This window comes from Chanodichthys erythropterus, chromosome 15 (assembly GCF_024489055.1).
Source record: "Chanodichthys erythropterus isolate Z2021 chromosome 15, ASM2448905v1, whole genome shotgun sequence".
Taxonomy (NCBI): Eukaryota; Metazoa; Chordata; class Actinopteri; order Cypriniformes; family Xenocyprididae; genus Chanodichthys; species Chanodichthys erythropterus.
This window is the reverse complement of record NC_090235.1, coordinates 3,364,584-3,380,992: the sequence shown is the minus strand read 5'-3', so window position 1 is coordinate 3,380,992 and position 16,409 is coordinate 3,364,584. Positions and strand designations below refer to the sequence as shown.

At 36.6% G+C, this 16,409-nt stretch overlaps 3 gene segments (V, D, J or C); 2 read left to right on the top strand and 1 right to left on the bottom strand.

Moving 5' to 3' along the window:
• The window catches only part of LOC137002132 (Ig kappa chain V region Mem5-like), a 51,895-nt gene that overhangs the window by 16,486 nt on the left and 19,000 nt on the right, over positions 1 to 16,409 (bottom strand).
• Positions 996 to 15,142, top strand: LOC137037669 (Ig kappa chain V region 3368-like). The segment is given in 3 exon segments: positions 996 to 1,285; positions 13,469 to 13,732; positions 13,935 to 15,142. Coding segments are annotated over 2 exon segments (351 nt in total).
• On the top strand, positions 1,305 to 3,424 carry LOC137037668 (Ig kappa chain V region 120-like). The segment is given in 2 exon segments: positions 1,305 to 2,325; positions 2,515 to 3,424. Coding segments are annotated over 2 exon segments (351 nt in total).

Below are 16,409 nucleotides of genomic sequence, written 5' to 3'. Positions count from 1 at the left end.
TAAATTTATTCGTGCAAAATTTTGAATTTGTGCTTTATGTTTTATTTTTATGCATTAATTTAATTAACTGTTTTACAGCAAACTTCTTTTCATTTGTGTTTGAACTCTCTCTCAGTGTCTCATCAAGAGGTTCAGTCTCCTGAGTCTCTGAGTGTTAAAGCAGGAGAGTCAGTCTCTATGAGCTGCACTGGGACCAGCGGAGTTGGTGATGACATGAGCTGGTATCTGCTGAAACCTGGAGAAGCTCCTAAACTCTTGATCTATACAGCAAGTGAACTTGAATCTGGAGTCCCAGATCGGTTCAGTGGAAGTGGAAATGAACCTGATTTTACACTGAACATTCGTGGAGTCCAGCCTGAGGATGCAGGAGTTTATTTCTGTATGGGGTATTATTCTGATTCAGTGTTCACACAGTGAAACAGCATCGTACAAAAACTTCCCTCAGTCAGACGCCACAATGAATTTACTCAAGTATCAACTAATTTACATTAAATGAGAAATTATTCCTTCAGTATGAACAGAATAGGTAATTGATCTAACATTCTGTCTGTGATTCTGTGATAAACATGACACACAAGCACCCACATAGTTTTTAATTTAATTTAATTTAATTTAATTTAATTTAATTTAATTTAATTTAATTTAATTTAATTTAATTTAATTTAATTTAATTTAATTTAATTTAATTTAATTTAATTTAATTTAATTTAATTTAATTTAATTTAATTTAATATCCAATCCAACAATATGTTTCTCAATTTCTATTCCATCATTTTATTCCTATAACATATAGTATTTCCATAATAATAATAATAATAATACATTTTATTTAGAAGCGCCTTTCTGAACACTCAAGGTCACTTTACATAAATAAACAACACACATAGATAAACGAGACACATAAACATTACATGAACATTAAACAATTGGACGATGAGTGCAATCACTAAGAGTAAGCCAGTATGAACAGATGAGTTTTAAGTCTCGATTTAAACAGAGGAAGAGAATCAGTATTACGAATGTCAGGTGGAAGTGCATTCCAGAGTAGGGGAGCAGAGCGACTGAAGGCTCTGCTCCCCATAGTGCTGAGACGAGCAGTGGGCACAGTGAGGTGAATGGAAGAAGAAGATCGAAGTGAACGGGAAGGAGTGGCAATGTCAAGCAAACCAGATAAATACGGTGGGGCAAGGCGATGGATGGCCTTGAAGACATAAAGGAGAATTTTGAAATTGATACGAAATTTGACCGGGAGCCAGTGAAGTTGTTGAAGAACAGGAGTAATGTGGTGAGAAGTGTAATCAGATACAGACTGATTACAAATTTACTAATTTAATACATACATATGAACATACATATTTATTTATTTATTTATTATTGATTGATTGATTGATTGATTGCATAGGTTTATTATTGTGCTCTGTACAAGCTGATAACTAACATATCTCAGTGATCACTACATAAAATTCATAAATTTTGTTTACAAGACTTTCCCAATAATCTGCATATATGTATATTTGAAAATTATTATATCGGGTTAAATTATTCAATTTAAAAATGGAATATATGCAATTGGAAGTTTAATTGTGTTTTATTAAATTAAATTAAATTAAATGTGAAACTTATAGAAAATAGAGGAAAATGTTTGCCTTCAAAATAGAGGTGACACACCATCAGTTGGCTTTTTAGCTCCTATACAGCTAATAATAAACATTTATGTAAGATACAGCAGCATAATTAAAAATTTCCCAAATGTCCACCCTGTTACACATAAAAATTACTTTTGTATTGTGTATAATCGAATCACTTATACTAAATAAAATATAAAAATACAAGCAATACAATAAACTAATGATACAGATCTAAATACATCAGTTCCTGTAGATTATAGATTTGAAATATTAAGGTAATTTTACCATTTGTTTCACAACCCTCTATATTTCAGGACATAATGACATTTATAATGTGATTAACTGAACATGTATTTAGTTTCGTATTTCATTCTGCACTTCCAGTTTAGTTTAGTTCCTCATCTGAAAGCCCACAACGATTTCCATTTATTCCAGTATTTGAAGAGCAGCAGTCAACAACTGAATCCTGCAAAAGTGCCTGTTTGATTGTTTTATCACATTAATCACAGTAAATCCAGGAGGAAAGTGAATGTGTTTTCAGGAGTCTGTTGAGTGGAGAGTGTTTTGCATGTTTACTGCTCCACACACAAAACTCCTCTGATGATCAGTGTGTGTTCAGTCCTGACAGAGTCTCTGACACACTGAACAATGATGTCTCTTTTACTGATTCTGACTACACTGACTCTGCTGGCTCAAGGTTAAACATTTTTCCCTACATTTTCAGAGTTTGGTATTTATTTTTGTAAAGCTTTGCACTCTGTTGTGCTTTGTTTTCATTTATAATAAATTATAATTTTTTTTTAATTATTATTATTTTTTATAAAGGATGTAAATATCTCATAATTTGTAATTAAATGTAATTTTTTTATCTCTCTCTCTCTCTCAGTGTCCCATGAAGAGGTCCAGACTCCTAAATCTCTGTCTGTTAAAGCAGGAGAATCTGTCACTATTAGCTGCACTGCGTCTTTTGGAATTGGTTATGACATGAGCTGGTATCTGCTGAAACCTGGAAAAACTCCTAAACTCCTGATATACTATTCGAGTAACCTTGCATCCGGAGTTTCAAACCGGTTCAGCGGAAGTTATTCTGGATATCAATTTATGCTGAACATACGTGGAGTCCAGACTGAAGATGCAGGAGAATATTTCTGTATGGGGGCTTATTCTGGTCCAGTGTTCACACAGTGAAACAACATCGTACAAAAACTTCCCTCAGTCAGACGGCACAATGAATTTACTCAAGCAGAATGAACTAATTTACATTAAATGAGAAATTAATTCTTCAGTATGAACAGAATAGAATCTAATTAAACATGCAAATTAGTGCATAATCAGAAAATCTGGTATATTTAAACATAACATTTCAGAAAACTTGAAATTAAAATATGTATGCAATTCTTAATGTAATCAATCAACTGTGGAAGTATTGTGAAATCTTTTAGTTTATTACTATTATTATTATTATTATTATTATTATTATTATTATTGTACCTGTTCATCTGGCTTGTCTTGCCATTTTTTCTTTCATCTTGTTCAAATGCACAATTCTTGACAGTAAGAATTCAGACTATTAGCCCTAAATTTAATGTAATCTAATTAAAATAAGTATAAATGTATTCAATAAAATATTTTTATTGTCACTGTCATTTTTTAAATACCTTATTTTAGATTTTGATGAATGTTTAAAAATCAAAAGTAGGCTAGCTCAAATATTATATTTAATAAAAATTATGATGAAGATGTCAATGTCTCTTTTACTGTAATTGATATTTTCAATATTAAAATATTATTTTTATATCCATCCAATAAAAATAAAAATAAAAAGTGGTATTTCACATTTTAGGCTGTTTTTCAATTTCAAAGTGCTTAATATTTCAGCAAGAAAGTCAACAGCATATTTGAGTCAAAATGCTTTTATTTGGCAGCAATAAAACAACAAACACATCATTGCTGTTACAACAGAATATTTGAAGAACACTAACAGGCTGAAAGATTTATTGTTGAGCATTGACTGATTTAGAACAGTCCTTTGAAATAGCTGCATATGTGTGAGTGTAAATGAAATATGCATGCCTATAATCTCTGTGTGATGTGTGTGTGTGTTTCAGTGGTCATCACACTGCTGTGTGTTCAGGCTCTCGGTCACTGCATTCTGGGATGGGTGCGTGGCGTCACAGCTGATGGTTGTTGCTCTGCTCCACTCACTCTCAGTGAGGCTCAGGCTGCTGCTCCAGCTGTACAGTCCATCCTTCTGCAGCACACTGGGACTCAGATTCACAGCAGAGCTCCTGCTGCTGCCATCCACCTTCCAGCTCAGCTTCCAGTCAGAGGGGAATCCCTTACTGCCCACACACACCACTGTAGCCTTACCCTGCTGCAGCTCGTCTCTGGAGGGCGGCAGGACCGTGAGAGTGGGACGAGCGGCAGCTAGAGAGAGAGAGAGAGAGAGAGAGAGAGAGAGAGAGAGAGAGAGAGAGTTTCATTCTTCTTAAAAACAGCTCTATCAGTCTTTCACTTCCCTTTAAGAGTTAATCAAGCAGATCTGAGGTGCAACAGCCTGTAAAAACACATTTACCAGCAATCACACATATACTTGGATAAAAAAAAATAATAATAATATTTTATGGGTGTGAGAAGTCCTGGTTTCAAATCCTGTATGAGCCTGATTTTTCACTGTCAAAAGTTAGGAGAAAAGAGTCAAAATGAAGACTGCCTATAAAGTTTTAACAAGACACAGTCGCCTAACTCACAGGTAAATCTGACTTTAAACCTGACCAGTAGTCAAGAGACAAAATGACATTCATTGTCTAAACACAGACTAGATTTCCAAGTCCATCTGGAGTGTGGACACTACTGTATTCAAGCCAAAACTCATTTTTTAAACATACTTGGTCTCTTAATTGAGTGTTGAGATAAAATAATAATAATAATAATAATAATAATAATGAGATAGGCCTATGTTCCAATAAGAAGTTTATGTTCTCAGAAAGAACAATATTATCATATTATTTTATCAATATTATAATTATTTTTTATATCATATTCATAAAATAAAACGGTTTTGTATATCTTCTCTTCTCTATGGACCCCATGTTTTACCATCAAAGACCCCTGGTTAAAACCCTGGCTGTAACATAGACATGTCTCAGTGGTCTGTAAATGTTATGTTCAAACTTTTTTTTTTTTTTTTTTTTTTACATTTTAAGACCAAACCAAAACATAATACATAACCAAAAAAAAAAAAAAAAAAAAAAAAAAAACAGAATAGAGAAAAGGAAAAAAAAAAATCCTCCTAATTAAAATAATAGTCATAATAATACAAATAGATAAAATACAATATATACTAAATACTAAATATATATACATTATCATATATTAGGAGGTAGAATATTAAAAGACTTGAAGTAATCTATATAGGGACACCATTTATTGAAAAAATGACTTTCCCCAAAACATCTTTCTTTTTCAAAAAACAACAACAACAACAACAACAACAACAACAACAACAACAACAATAACAAAACATGGTATCCATAGCCATTGGGAGGTTGTTGGATGATTATTAGATTTCCAGTGGATCAGAATATGGCACCAAGCTAACAAAGAGGTAAAGGATAAAATATCCAGTTGTTTTGAATTAAACTGAAACCAAATTTTTGGTATCCCAATGATTGCTATATAGCGGCAAACATCAATTCTAACTTTTAACACTTTAGACATAGTTGTAAAATAATTGACCCAAACATTTTGCAGCATAGGACAATTAAAAAACATATGACTCAAATTGCACAAAGAAGCATGACATCTGTCACATCTGAGATGTTTTCAAGATCTGTACAGAGATGTAGCTGTATACAATTATCTTCTGATTTTTTAATGGCGACATCTAGTGGTTAATAAGCAGTAGTGGGGTTCCGCAGTGAAAATGCCTTCTATTCAGATTGTATGCGGCCAAGGCCGATTTACCTCGTATTGTGGCATATAGGCAGAATAAAATTTTGCCCCCTGGACGTGGTACTTTTGGGTAAATTTAGATTAATGTTTAAACAAGGTTGTGCGGATAAATACAGTTGTTACATTGTGTAATAGGCTACTGTAATAGTGTGTACTTGGGTGTAACTTTGAAAATACATCTTTCTAAAATATTTCTGGTGACACCATAACAGAAGTCTTTGTTGTGAAAGTTAGTTGTGACAATTTTTAACAGTTTAACTCTACATCAACTCCTCAAGCCCCAGTGTTACAGAAGAATAACAGTAAAATCAGTTAAATTGATTATTGGCCTACTTTTATTTGTCAGCAACTGAGATCAATGGACCTTTTAAAATGTTCAAGAAAAACTGAAAAATGAAATAACTGAAATATATTTCTTGCCAGTAAAAGAGATTCTTGTTCTCAGAAAGGACATTTACACTGAAGAAACTTTGCATATGAGTTGCATGCTTCAGTGCTCAGATGATGTTTATAGACCTGTGAGTTTATGATTTTATGACTGACATCTCTTCTTCATGATAACAGATCCAGAAGCAAACATGACTTTAATAACCATCATTATTTGGACACTCACAACCTGCACCTGGAGTAAGTAAATTAAAATAATCAGCTGATGTAGGCCTACAGAAAGACAGAAATTGCTCAGATCAAGATTTAGACTTCATTTATTGTAAATAGTGTATTTGCATTCACAAAATATGTTCTTTCATATATTAATATTTTTAACCTTTGCATGTGAAGTGAACATAAAGTTAACATTAAACTTTAATGGTTTGATTTTTTAATTATCATTGATTAATTAGCATTTGATGTGCAAAATATGGAAACTTTGTCCTTGTAGTGCAACAGTTGCCTTATAACTAAGGGTTAGACATTTAATATTATTAAATTAGACAGTTTTATATTATTCTCCAGTGTTTTCTGACTCTCTCTTCAGGTTCTGTGGGACAAACTCTGACTCAATCTGAAGCTCAAACAGTTCAGCCTGATCAGACTGTCACTATTCACTGTAATCATAAACCAGCATTAAACTGTTGGAGCACAGAAAAGACTTCTCAGAGATGTATGTCCTGGTACCATCAGATTCCTGGAGAAGTTCCTAAACTCCTGATCTATTACACATCAGACAGAGCTTCAGGTGTTTCTTCTAGATTCAGTGGCAGTGAAAGTGGAAACCACATGGATTTTACTCTGACTATCAGTGGAGTCCAGCCTGAAGATTCAGGAGTTTATTACTGTCAGAGTGAACATTATTTGACCAGCACGAACTCAGTGTACACACAGTGTAAAATCATCATACAAAAACCCTTTTTGGCTGAGACTTCAGCTCTGCAGCTTTGAGCTTCTGCAGATGTTGATGCTGAAGATCATTATTCACCTCACTGACTTTACACACATAAACATTAATGTTCATTAGTCACAAACTCAACACATTCAGTATATATTTGATCAATAATAAACATAAAAATGCTCAATCTTATTTCCACTTGAATTATAATACAATAAAGGAAGAAAGCTCACTGTGGCATAAGATTTCATATGTTTAATATATTTCACCTCTAAATTGACTTAAATTGAAAAACTTCTTGATGAGAAATGAATTCTGTTCCATATATGAATATGAATTATGAATATGAATTCCATATTCTGTGTCTGAATCCACATTTTTCTGCCTCCTCTGTCCAAAATTACAAGACATCATCCCTACAGTATTATTTTATATATATATGAAGTTTAATTGTATTCTTATGAATTATCAACATCAACATCAAAATAAAAAATTAATAAAGATGATAGTAAATTATTATTATTATTTTTAAATCTTTTTAATTTCAGGTAAATATCTTAGAATACTAATACTTCCACATAAGAGATACACACTTAATGATTCAAAAAGCTTTTATTTGGCAAAAATTGTTGTTTAATATCACAATCAATATATGTGTAAACGTGTATGAAAACACAGGATTAAAGAAAAATTAACTTACAGAGCAAATTGTAAAACAATGCTGACAAACCTTAATGAACACTGTGTGAGTAATAAATGATTATGCATGTCTATAATCTCTGTGTGATGTGTGTGTGTGTGTGTTTCACTGGTCATCACACTGCTGTGTGTTCAGGCTCTCGGTCACTGCATTCTGGGATGGGGAGTTTCATTCTTCTTAAAAACAGCTCTATCAGTCTTTCACTTCCCTTTAAGAGATTCAGAGTTAATCAAGCAGATCTGAGGTGCAACAGCCTGTAAAAACACATTTACCAGCAATCACACATATGTATATGCTTAAAAAAGATTAATCATGCATTATATTATATCATAGATCTTTAATTTTTCAATAATCAATTTTCAATAATCTATTTAAAAGATTTCTTTTTACACATTTACAGTATTACTAACAGTGTATTACTACTGTTTGTAGATTGAAAGTAACCCCAAACTGTCTCATGTGACATTTATTAAAAAAAGACTTTTCATTAAAAACTTTTCATAAATCAAGAATTATTAAAATTTAATTTAATTTTAATTAATTTAAAATTTAATAATTATTAAAAACTGTTAATAATAAGATAGTTCTAACTTTCTATAATTCCTAAGATGTCCTCTATATTGACACTTTATGCATAACAAAATGTTTTAATGTCTTCTTGTTTGCCTCTTTTAAATCAATCTGTAGAGGTGAGAAGAAAAAAAAACTACTTATACAGACATTGGCTTTATATTTCATGCCAAATGAATAAAAAAATACAAACATTTATTCTTAATCTTACATTTGTTTTGATGGATAAAATTCTCAGTAATAAAATAGTAAATTAAATGTAGCTAAAATATTTTAATTAATTATATGATTAAGATGTTAACATAAATATCTATTTTACTGTATTTGATATTTTCAATATTAAAATGTTATTTTAATATGCTGTTTATCACAATAATCGCAACGCACACATGTCCCAAGAAAAATAAAATGTGGTATGTCACATATTAGGTGATAATATGTCAGCAAGAAAGTGAACACCATTTGAGTCAAAATGCTTTTATGCTTTTTTTATGCTTTTTAAATGCTTCACCGAAGGTCCACCACAGTGATACAAACCCAATCAGCGGCTGTACAAAAACCTCCTGCACTAAAACTGACACTGAGTTACTCTAACATCAACACTGACGCTAAAACTGTATCTAGTTTAGTTTTGCTTAGTCAACTGAAAAAAAGAAATAAATTGTTAATGAATAAAATGTTGTAAAATGAATGTTGATTGTTTTTTGAGGTAAATTCCATGATGCATCTGAAAGTGTTTTTGAGTAGAGAGTGTTTTGCATATGAACTGAACACTCGCTTAAAACTCCACTGATGATTATTAGTGTGACACCGACACACACACACACACACACACACACACACACACATACTTGTTTTTGTGAAATGTGGGGACATTCCATAGGCGTAATGGTTTTTATACTGTACAAACCGTATTTTCTATCCCCCTACACTACCCCTATCCCTAAACCTAACCCTCACAGGAAACTGTGCACACTTTTACTTTGTCACAAAAACTCATTCTGTATGATTTATAAGCCTTTTGAAAAGTGGGGACATGCTGAATGTCCTCATATTTCACCTCTTTTTGTAATACCTATGTCATACCCATGTCATTATACACATTTGTGTCCTGATATTTCACAAAAACAAGTACACACACACACACACACACTTAAAACAATGATGTCTCTTATTCTAATGCTGTGGACACTCGGTCTGCTCGCACAAGGTTCAAAAATATATTTTCTGCATTATGATGATACATTTGTAAAAAAAAATTGTTTAATGTTTATGTTTAATGTTAAACAATTATTTTTGTTTCATTATTCATTTCAACTGTTTTAAAGCAGATGCAAACTTCTTTTCATTTGTGTTTGGACTCTCTCTCAGTGTCTCATCAAGAGGTTCAGTCTCCTGAGTCTCTGAGTGTTAAAGCAGGAGAGTCAGTCTCTATGAGCTGCACTGGGACCAGCGGAGTTGGTGCTGACATGAGCTGGTATCTGCAGAAACCTGGAGAAGCTCCTAAACTCCTGATCTATACAGCAAGACGACTTCAATCTGGAGTCCCAAATCGGTTCAGTGGAAGTGGACATGAACCTGATTTTACACTGAACATTCGTGGAGTCCAGCCTGAGGATGCAGGAGTTTATTTCTGTATGGGGTATTACGGTGATGGAGTGTTCACACAGTGAAACAGCATCATACAAAAACTTCCCTCAGTCAGACAGCACAATGAATTTACAAGAAGTATGTGTTATGTGTACTGGTAGAGAGATGAGGCAGATGCGGATTTCCACAATAATATAATGCTTTTAATGTAACAAAGGTAAGGAATGCCAACATACACAGTAAACAACATTCAGAACGGACAAGGAGTGAAGGGAGTGAGTGTCATATAAAGGGAGTGCTAACAATAGAGTCCAGGTGCAGGTGATCCGTGATGATGGGGAGATGACGAGGGAAGTGAGTGCAGGTGTGGAGAACAGGAGGATCTTGGGAAATGGAGTCTAGGAGAACAAGGGATCTGTAACAGTACCTCCCCCTCCCGGTAGGCGCGTCCTCGCGCCGTAGATGTAACAACCGGGAGGGGGGTGGGCGCCCTGGAGACCTCAAGCCGGAGCAGGGGGAAGAGCAGACTGGAGTGGAGGTCTCCAGGGCGGGCTCAAACGCCATGGCGGGTCAGGGGCCGAAGGCAGCCATGGAGGGTCAGGGGCCGAAGGCAGCCATGGAGGGTCAGGGGCCGAAGGCAGCCATGGAGGGTCAGGGGCCGAAACCTTGAAGCCGTCGAGCCCAGGCGGCGCTGAAGGACCGGCGGGAGATGGCAGAATCCACGGCTCCGCCGACCGAAGCGCAGCCGGGGCTCCAGAAGGCCGCAGTAGAAGACAGACGACATACAACAAAGTGAACACCGGGGGGAGTGAGGAGGCCAACTGGAACTGAGGGACGGAGGGACGGAGCAGAGACGGAGGAGTGCAGTCCAGAAGTGAGGGCAGGCCGACGAAGGAACAAGGTGTGAACGGGGGCAGGATGGAGACTGGTGAGACTAGTGGACTGATGGGCCATGGTGGAGACGAGGGAGGTTGGAGCCAGGGTGTAGGTAATCGCCCAGAGGTCCGAGGTGGAGATCTGGGCGAAGGGGCTTGAGGTGGAGGTACAGTGCTGAGACATATGGACGGAGGCGGGAGAGGGAGGCAGGGAGGGGAAACAGTCTTTGGGCTGGAGGGTTCAAAAACACAGTTCATAGGAGCAGTTGGTTCGGCGGCGGCGGCGGCTGGAGCGGCTGGCTCGGCGGCGGCGGCTGGAGCGGCTGGCTCGGCGGCGGCGGCTGGCTCGGCGGCGGCGGCTGGAGCGGCTGGCTCGGCGGCGGCGACTGGAGCGGCTGGCTCGGCGGCGGCGGCTGGAGCGGCTGGCTCGGCGGCGGCGGCTGGAGCGGCTGGCTCGGCGGCGGCGGCTGGAGCGGCTGGCTCGGCGGCGGAGACTGGAGAACTTTGCTCGGCGGCGGAGACTGGAGAACTTTGCTCGGCGGCGGAGACTGGAGAACTTTGCTCGGCGGCGGAGACTGGAGAACTTTGCTCGGCGGCGGAGACTGGAGAACTTTGCTCGGCGGCGGAGACTGGAGAACTTTGCTCGGCGGCGGAGACTGGAGTTGAGGGCCATTTCATCCCCTCAAATACAATTAAAATCCCCACAGGCACTGGAGCTGGCTCTGTGGGGACTGGAGCGGGCTCTGGAGATACTGGAGCGGGCTCTGGAGATACTGGAGCGGGCTCTGGAGATACTGGAGCGGGCTCTGGAGATACTGGAGCGGGCTCTGGAGATACTGGAGCGGGCTCTGGAGATACTGGAGCGGGCTCTGGAGATACTGGAGCGGGCTCTGGAGATACTGGAGCGGGCTCTGGAGATACTGGAGCGGGCTCTGGAGATACTGGAGCGGGCTCTGGAGACACTGGAGCGGCTTGCTTCCTCCTCCTCCGCTTACGGGACCCAGTTGAGGATTGTGGGTTCCGTGTGGGGCAGGCAGGGAGTTCGCTGGAAAGGTATGCAGAGGAAGCCGGAGGTTGACTGACTGGCCCGGCCAACCGTGTCTCTGGATGGACTAGAGACAGACACCCATCCTGAACCCAATCCACGATAAATTTGGAATCATTTAACCATAAAATGGAATTTATGGTTTCGCTTAAGGAGAAACGATAATCGGGTTCACTAAAACGGATGGTGTCATCATCTAGTCCATCCAGAAACAGGGAGATCAAAACTGCTTCAGGCCAGTCAGACAAATAAGCGAGCTCAACGAACTCCTCCACATACCTCTCCAGCGAACGACCTACCTGCAGGAGCCCGATAAGGCGATCGCTGGCTGTCAGGGTGAGAGGCGTTGGAGGAGCTGGATCCAGGGAGCCGGTGAAAGTCTCCATTATTTTTTTTTTTTTTTTTCTTTCCCTGTGGAAAATCCGGTCGTTTTTGGTCCGTTCTTCTGTCACGTGTACTGGTAGAGAGATGAGGCAGATGCGGATTTCCACAATAATATAATGCTTTTAATGTAACAAAGGTAAGGAATGCCAACATACACAGTAAACAACATTCAGAACGGACAAGGAGTGAAGGGAGTGAGTGTCATATAAAGGGAGTGCTAACAATAGAGTCCAGGTGCAGGTGATCCGTGATGATGGGGAGATGACGAGGGAAGTGAGTGCAGGTGTGGAGAACAGGAGGATCTTGGGAAATGGAGTCTAGGAGAACAAGGGATCTGTAACAGTATGAACTAATTTACATTAAATGAGAAATTAATTCTTCAGTATGAACAGAATAGGTAATTGATCTAACATTCTGTCTGTGATTCTGTGATAAACATGACACACAAGCACCCACATAGTTTTTAATTTAATTTAATTTAATTTAATTTAATTTAATTTAATTTAATTTAATTTAATTTAATTTAATTTAAAAATTTAATTTAATTTAATTTAATTTAATATCCAATCCAACAATATGTTTCTCAATTTCTATTCCATCATTTTATTCCTATAACATATAGTATTTCCATAATACAGACTGATTACAAATTTACTAATTTTATACATACATACGTTCATACATATTTATTTATTTATTTATTATTGATTGATTGATTGATTGATTGATTGATTGCATAGGTTTATTATTGTGCTCTGTACAAGCTGATAACTAACATATCTCAGTGATCACTACATAAAATTCACAAATTTTGTTTACAAGACTTTCCCAATAATCTGCATATATGTATATTTGAAAATTATTATATCGGGTTAAATTATTCAATTTAAAAATGGAATATATGCAATTGGAAGTTTAATTGTGTTTTATTAAATTAAATTAAATGTGAAACTTATAGAAAATAGAGGAAAATGTTTGCCTTCAAAATAGAGGTGACACATCATCATTGGCTTTTTAGCGCCTATACAGCTAATAATAAATATTTATGTAAGATACAGCAGCATAATTAAAAAATTCACAAATGTCCGCCCTATTACACATAAAAATTACTTTTGTATTGTGTATAATCAAATCACTTATACTAAATAAAATATAAAAATACAAGCAATACAATACACTAATGATACAGATCTAAATACGTCAGTTCCTGTAGATTATAGATTTGAAATATTAAGGTAATTTTACCATTTGTTTCACAACCCTCTATATTTCAGGACATAATGACATTTATAATGTGATTAACTGAACATGTATTTAGTTTCTTATTTCATTCTGCACTTCCAGTTTAGTTTAGTTCCTCATCTGAAAGCCCACAATGATTTCCATTTGTTCCAGAATATTTGAAGAGCAGCAGTCAACAACTGAATCCTGCAAAAGTGCCTGTTTGATTGTTTTATCACATTAATCACAGTAAATCCAGGAGGAAAGTGAATGTGTTTTCAGGAGTCTGTTGAGTGGAGAGTGTTTTGCATGTTTACTGCTCCACACACAAAACTCCTCTGATGATCAGTGTGTGTTCAGTCCTGACAGAGTCTCTGACACACTGAACAATGATGTCTCTTTTACTGATTCTGGCTACACTGACTCTGCTGGCTCAAGGTTAAACATTTTTCCCTACATTTTCAGAGTTTGGTATTTATTTTTGTAAAGCTTTGCACTCTGTTGTGCTTTGTTTTCATTTATAATTTATTATTAATGTTTTTTTTTGTTTTTTTTTTGTTTTTTTTTATAAATAAAGGATGTAAATATCTCATAATTTGTAATTAAATGTAATTTTTTTATCTCTCTCTCTCTCTCTCAGTGTCTCATCAAGAGGTCCAGACTCCAGAGTCTCTGTCTGTTAAAGCAGGAGAATCTGTCACTATTAGCTGCACTGCGTCTTCTGGAATTGGTTATTCCATGAGCTGGTATCTGCTGAAACCTGGAAAAACTCCTAAACTCCTGATATACTATTCAAGTAACCTTGCATCTGGAGTTTCAAACCGGTTCAGTGGAAGTTATTCTGGATATCAATTTATGCTGAACATACGTGGAGTCCAGACTGAAGATGCAGGAGAATATTTCTGTATAGGGTTTTATCTTGGTCCAGTGTTCACACAGTGAAACAACATCGTACAAAAACTTCCCTCAGTCAGACGGCGCAATGAATTTATTCAAGCAGAATGAACTAATTTACATTAAATAAGAAATTAATTCTTCAGTATGAACAGAATAAAATCTAATTAAACATGCAAATTAGTGCATGATCAGAAAATCTGGTATATTTAAACATAACATTTCAGAAAACTTGAAATTAAAATATGTATGCAATTCTTAATGTAATCAATCAACTGTGGAAGTATTGTGAAATCTTTTAGTTTATTACTATTATTATTATTATTATTATTATTATTATTATTATTATTGTACCTGTTCATCTGGCTTGTCTTTCCATTTTTTCTTTCATCTTGTTCAAATGCACAATTCTTGACAGTAAGAATTCAGACTATTAGCCCTAAATTTAATGTAATCTAATTAAAATAAGTATAAATGTATTCAATAAAATATTTTTATTGTCACTGTAATTTTTTAAAATACCTTATTTTAGATTTGGATGAATGTTTAAAAATCAAAAGTAGGCTTGCTCAAATATTATATTTAATAAAAATTATGATGAAGATGTCAATGTCTCTTTTACTGTAATTGAAATTTTCAATACTAAAAAATATTATTTTTATATCCATCCAATAAAAATAAAAATAAAAAGTGGTATTTCACATTTTAGGTTGTTTTACAATTTCGAAGTGTTTAATATTTCAGCAAGAAAGTCAACAGCATATTTGAGTCAAAATGCTTTTATTTGGCAGCAATAAAACAACAAACACAGCATTGCTGTTACAACAGAATATTTGAAGAACAGTAACAGGCTGAAAGATTTATTGTTGAGCATTGACTGATTTAGGACAGTCCTTTGAAATAGCTGCATATGTGAGTGTAAATGAATTATGCATGCCTATAATCTCTGTGTGATGTGTGTGTGTGTTTCACTGGTCATCACACTGCTGTGTGTTCAGGCTCTCGGTCACTGCATTCTGGGATGGGTGCGTGGCGTCACAGCTGATGGTTGTTGCTCTGCTCCACTCACTCTCAGTGAGGCTCAGGCTGCTGCTCCAGCTGTACAGTCCATCCTTCTGCAGCACACTGGGACTCAGATTCACAGCAGAGCTCCTGCTGCTGCCATCCACCTTCCAGCTCAGCTTCCAGTCAGAGGGGAATCCCTTACTGCCCACACACACCACTGTAGCCTTACCCTGCTGCAGCTCGTCTCTGGAGGGCGGCAGGACCGTGAGAGTGGGACGAGCGGCAGCTAGAGAGAGAGAGAGAGAGAGAGAGAGAGTTTTGTTCTTCTTAAAAACAGCTCTATCAGTCTTTCACTTCCCTTTAAGAGATTCAGAGTTAATCAAGCAGATCTGAGGTGCAACAGCCTGTAAAAACACATTTACCAGCAATCACACATATGTCTATACTTGGATTTAATCATCATTCATCATCATTCATTATATTATATTAGATCTATAATTTTTTAATAATCTATTTTCCATTTGTTCAAATTATTAAATGATTTCTTGTTACACATTTACTGTATTACTAACAGTGTATTACTAACTGTTTGTAGGTTGTGTCACGATCACCGTCTGTTTCTGTCAGTTCCTGGACTACATTACCCACAATCCTCCCTGCCAGTCACATGTTCACTCCACACCAATCACCTGTCGCCACATACAGCCATGCACACACTCCTCACTAATCACCACACCCAGCTGCAGTACATTAACAGGACTATAAAGGACTCACACTCACACCACCAGTTTGCGAAGTCTTGATTCCTTGTGACAATTCTGAGCGTTTCCTTGTTTTCTGTCTGCCTGTGATTGATCTTGCCTGTTCCTGTTTTTGACCCGTTGCTGCCTGTCCTGACCCTTGCCTGGTATACTGTTCTGTGAATGATATCTGCCTGTCCTGACCATTGCCTGCACCCTGATTACGATCCTGCCTGTCCCTTGCTGTTCTCGTCTGCTCCTGATTGACCCTGCCTGTACGACATTCTTAATAAAGCTTGCATTTGGATCTTACCATGACTCCCGCTGCGTTACAGGTTGAAAGTAACCCCAAATGAAGACACATTTCTGTCTCAGGTGACATTTATTAAAAAAAACTTTTCATTAAAAACTTTTCGTTAATCGAGAATTAATAAAACATTTAATAATTATTAAAAACTGTTAAGCCTTTAACAGTT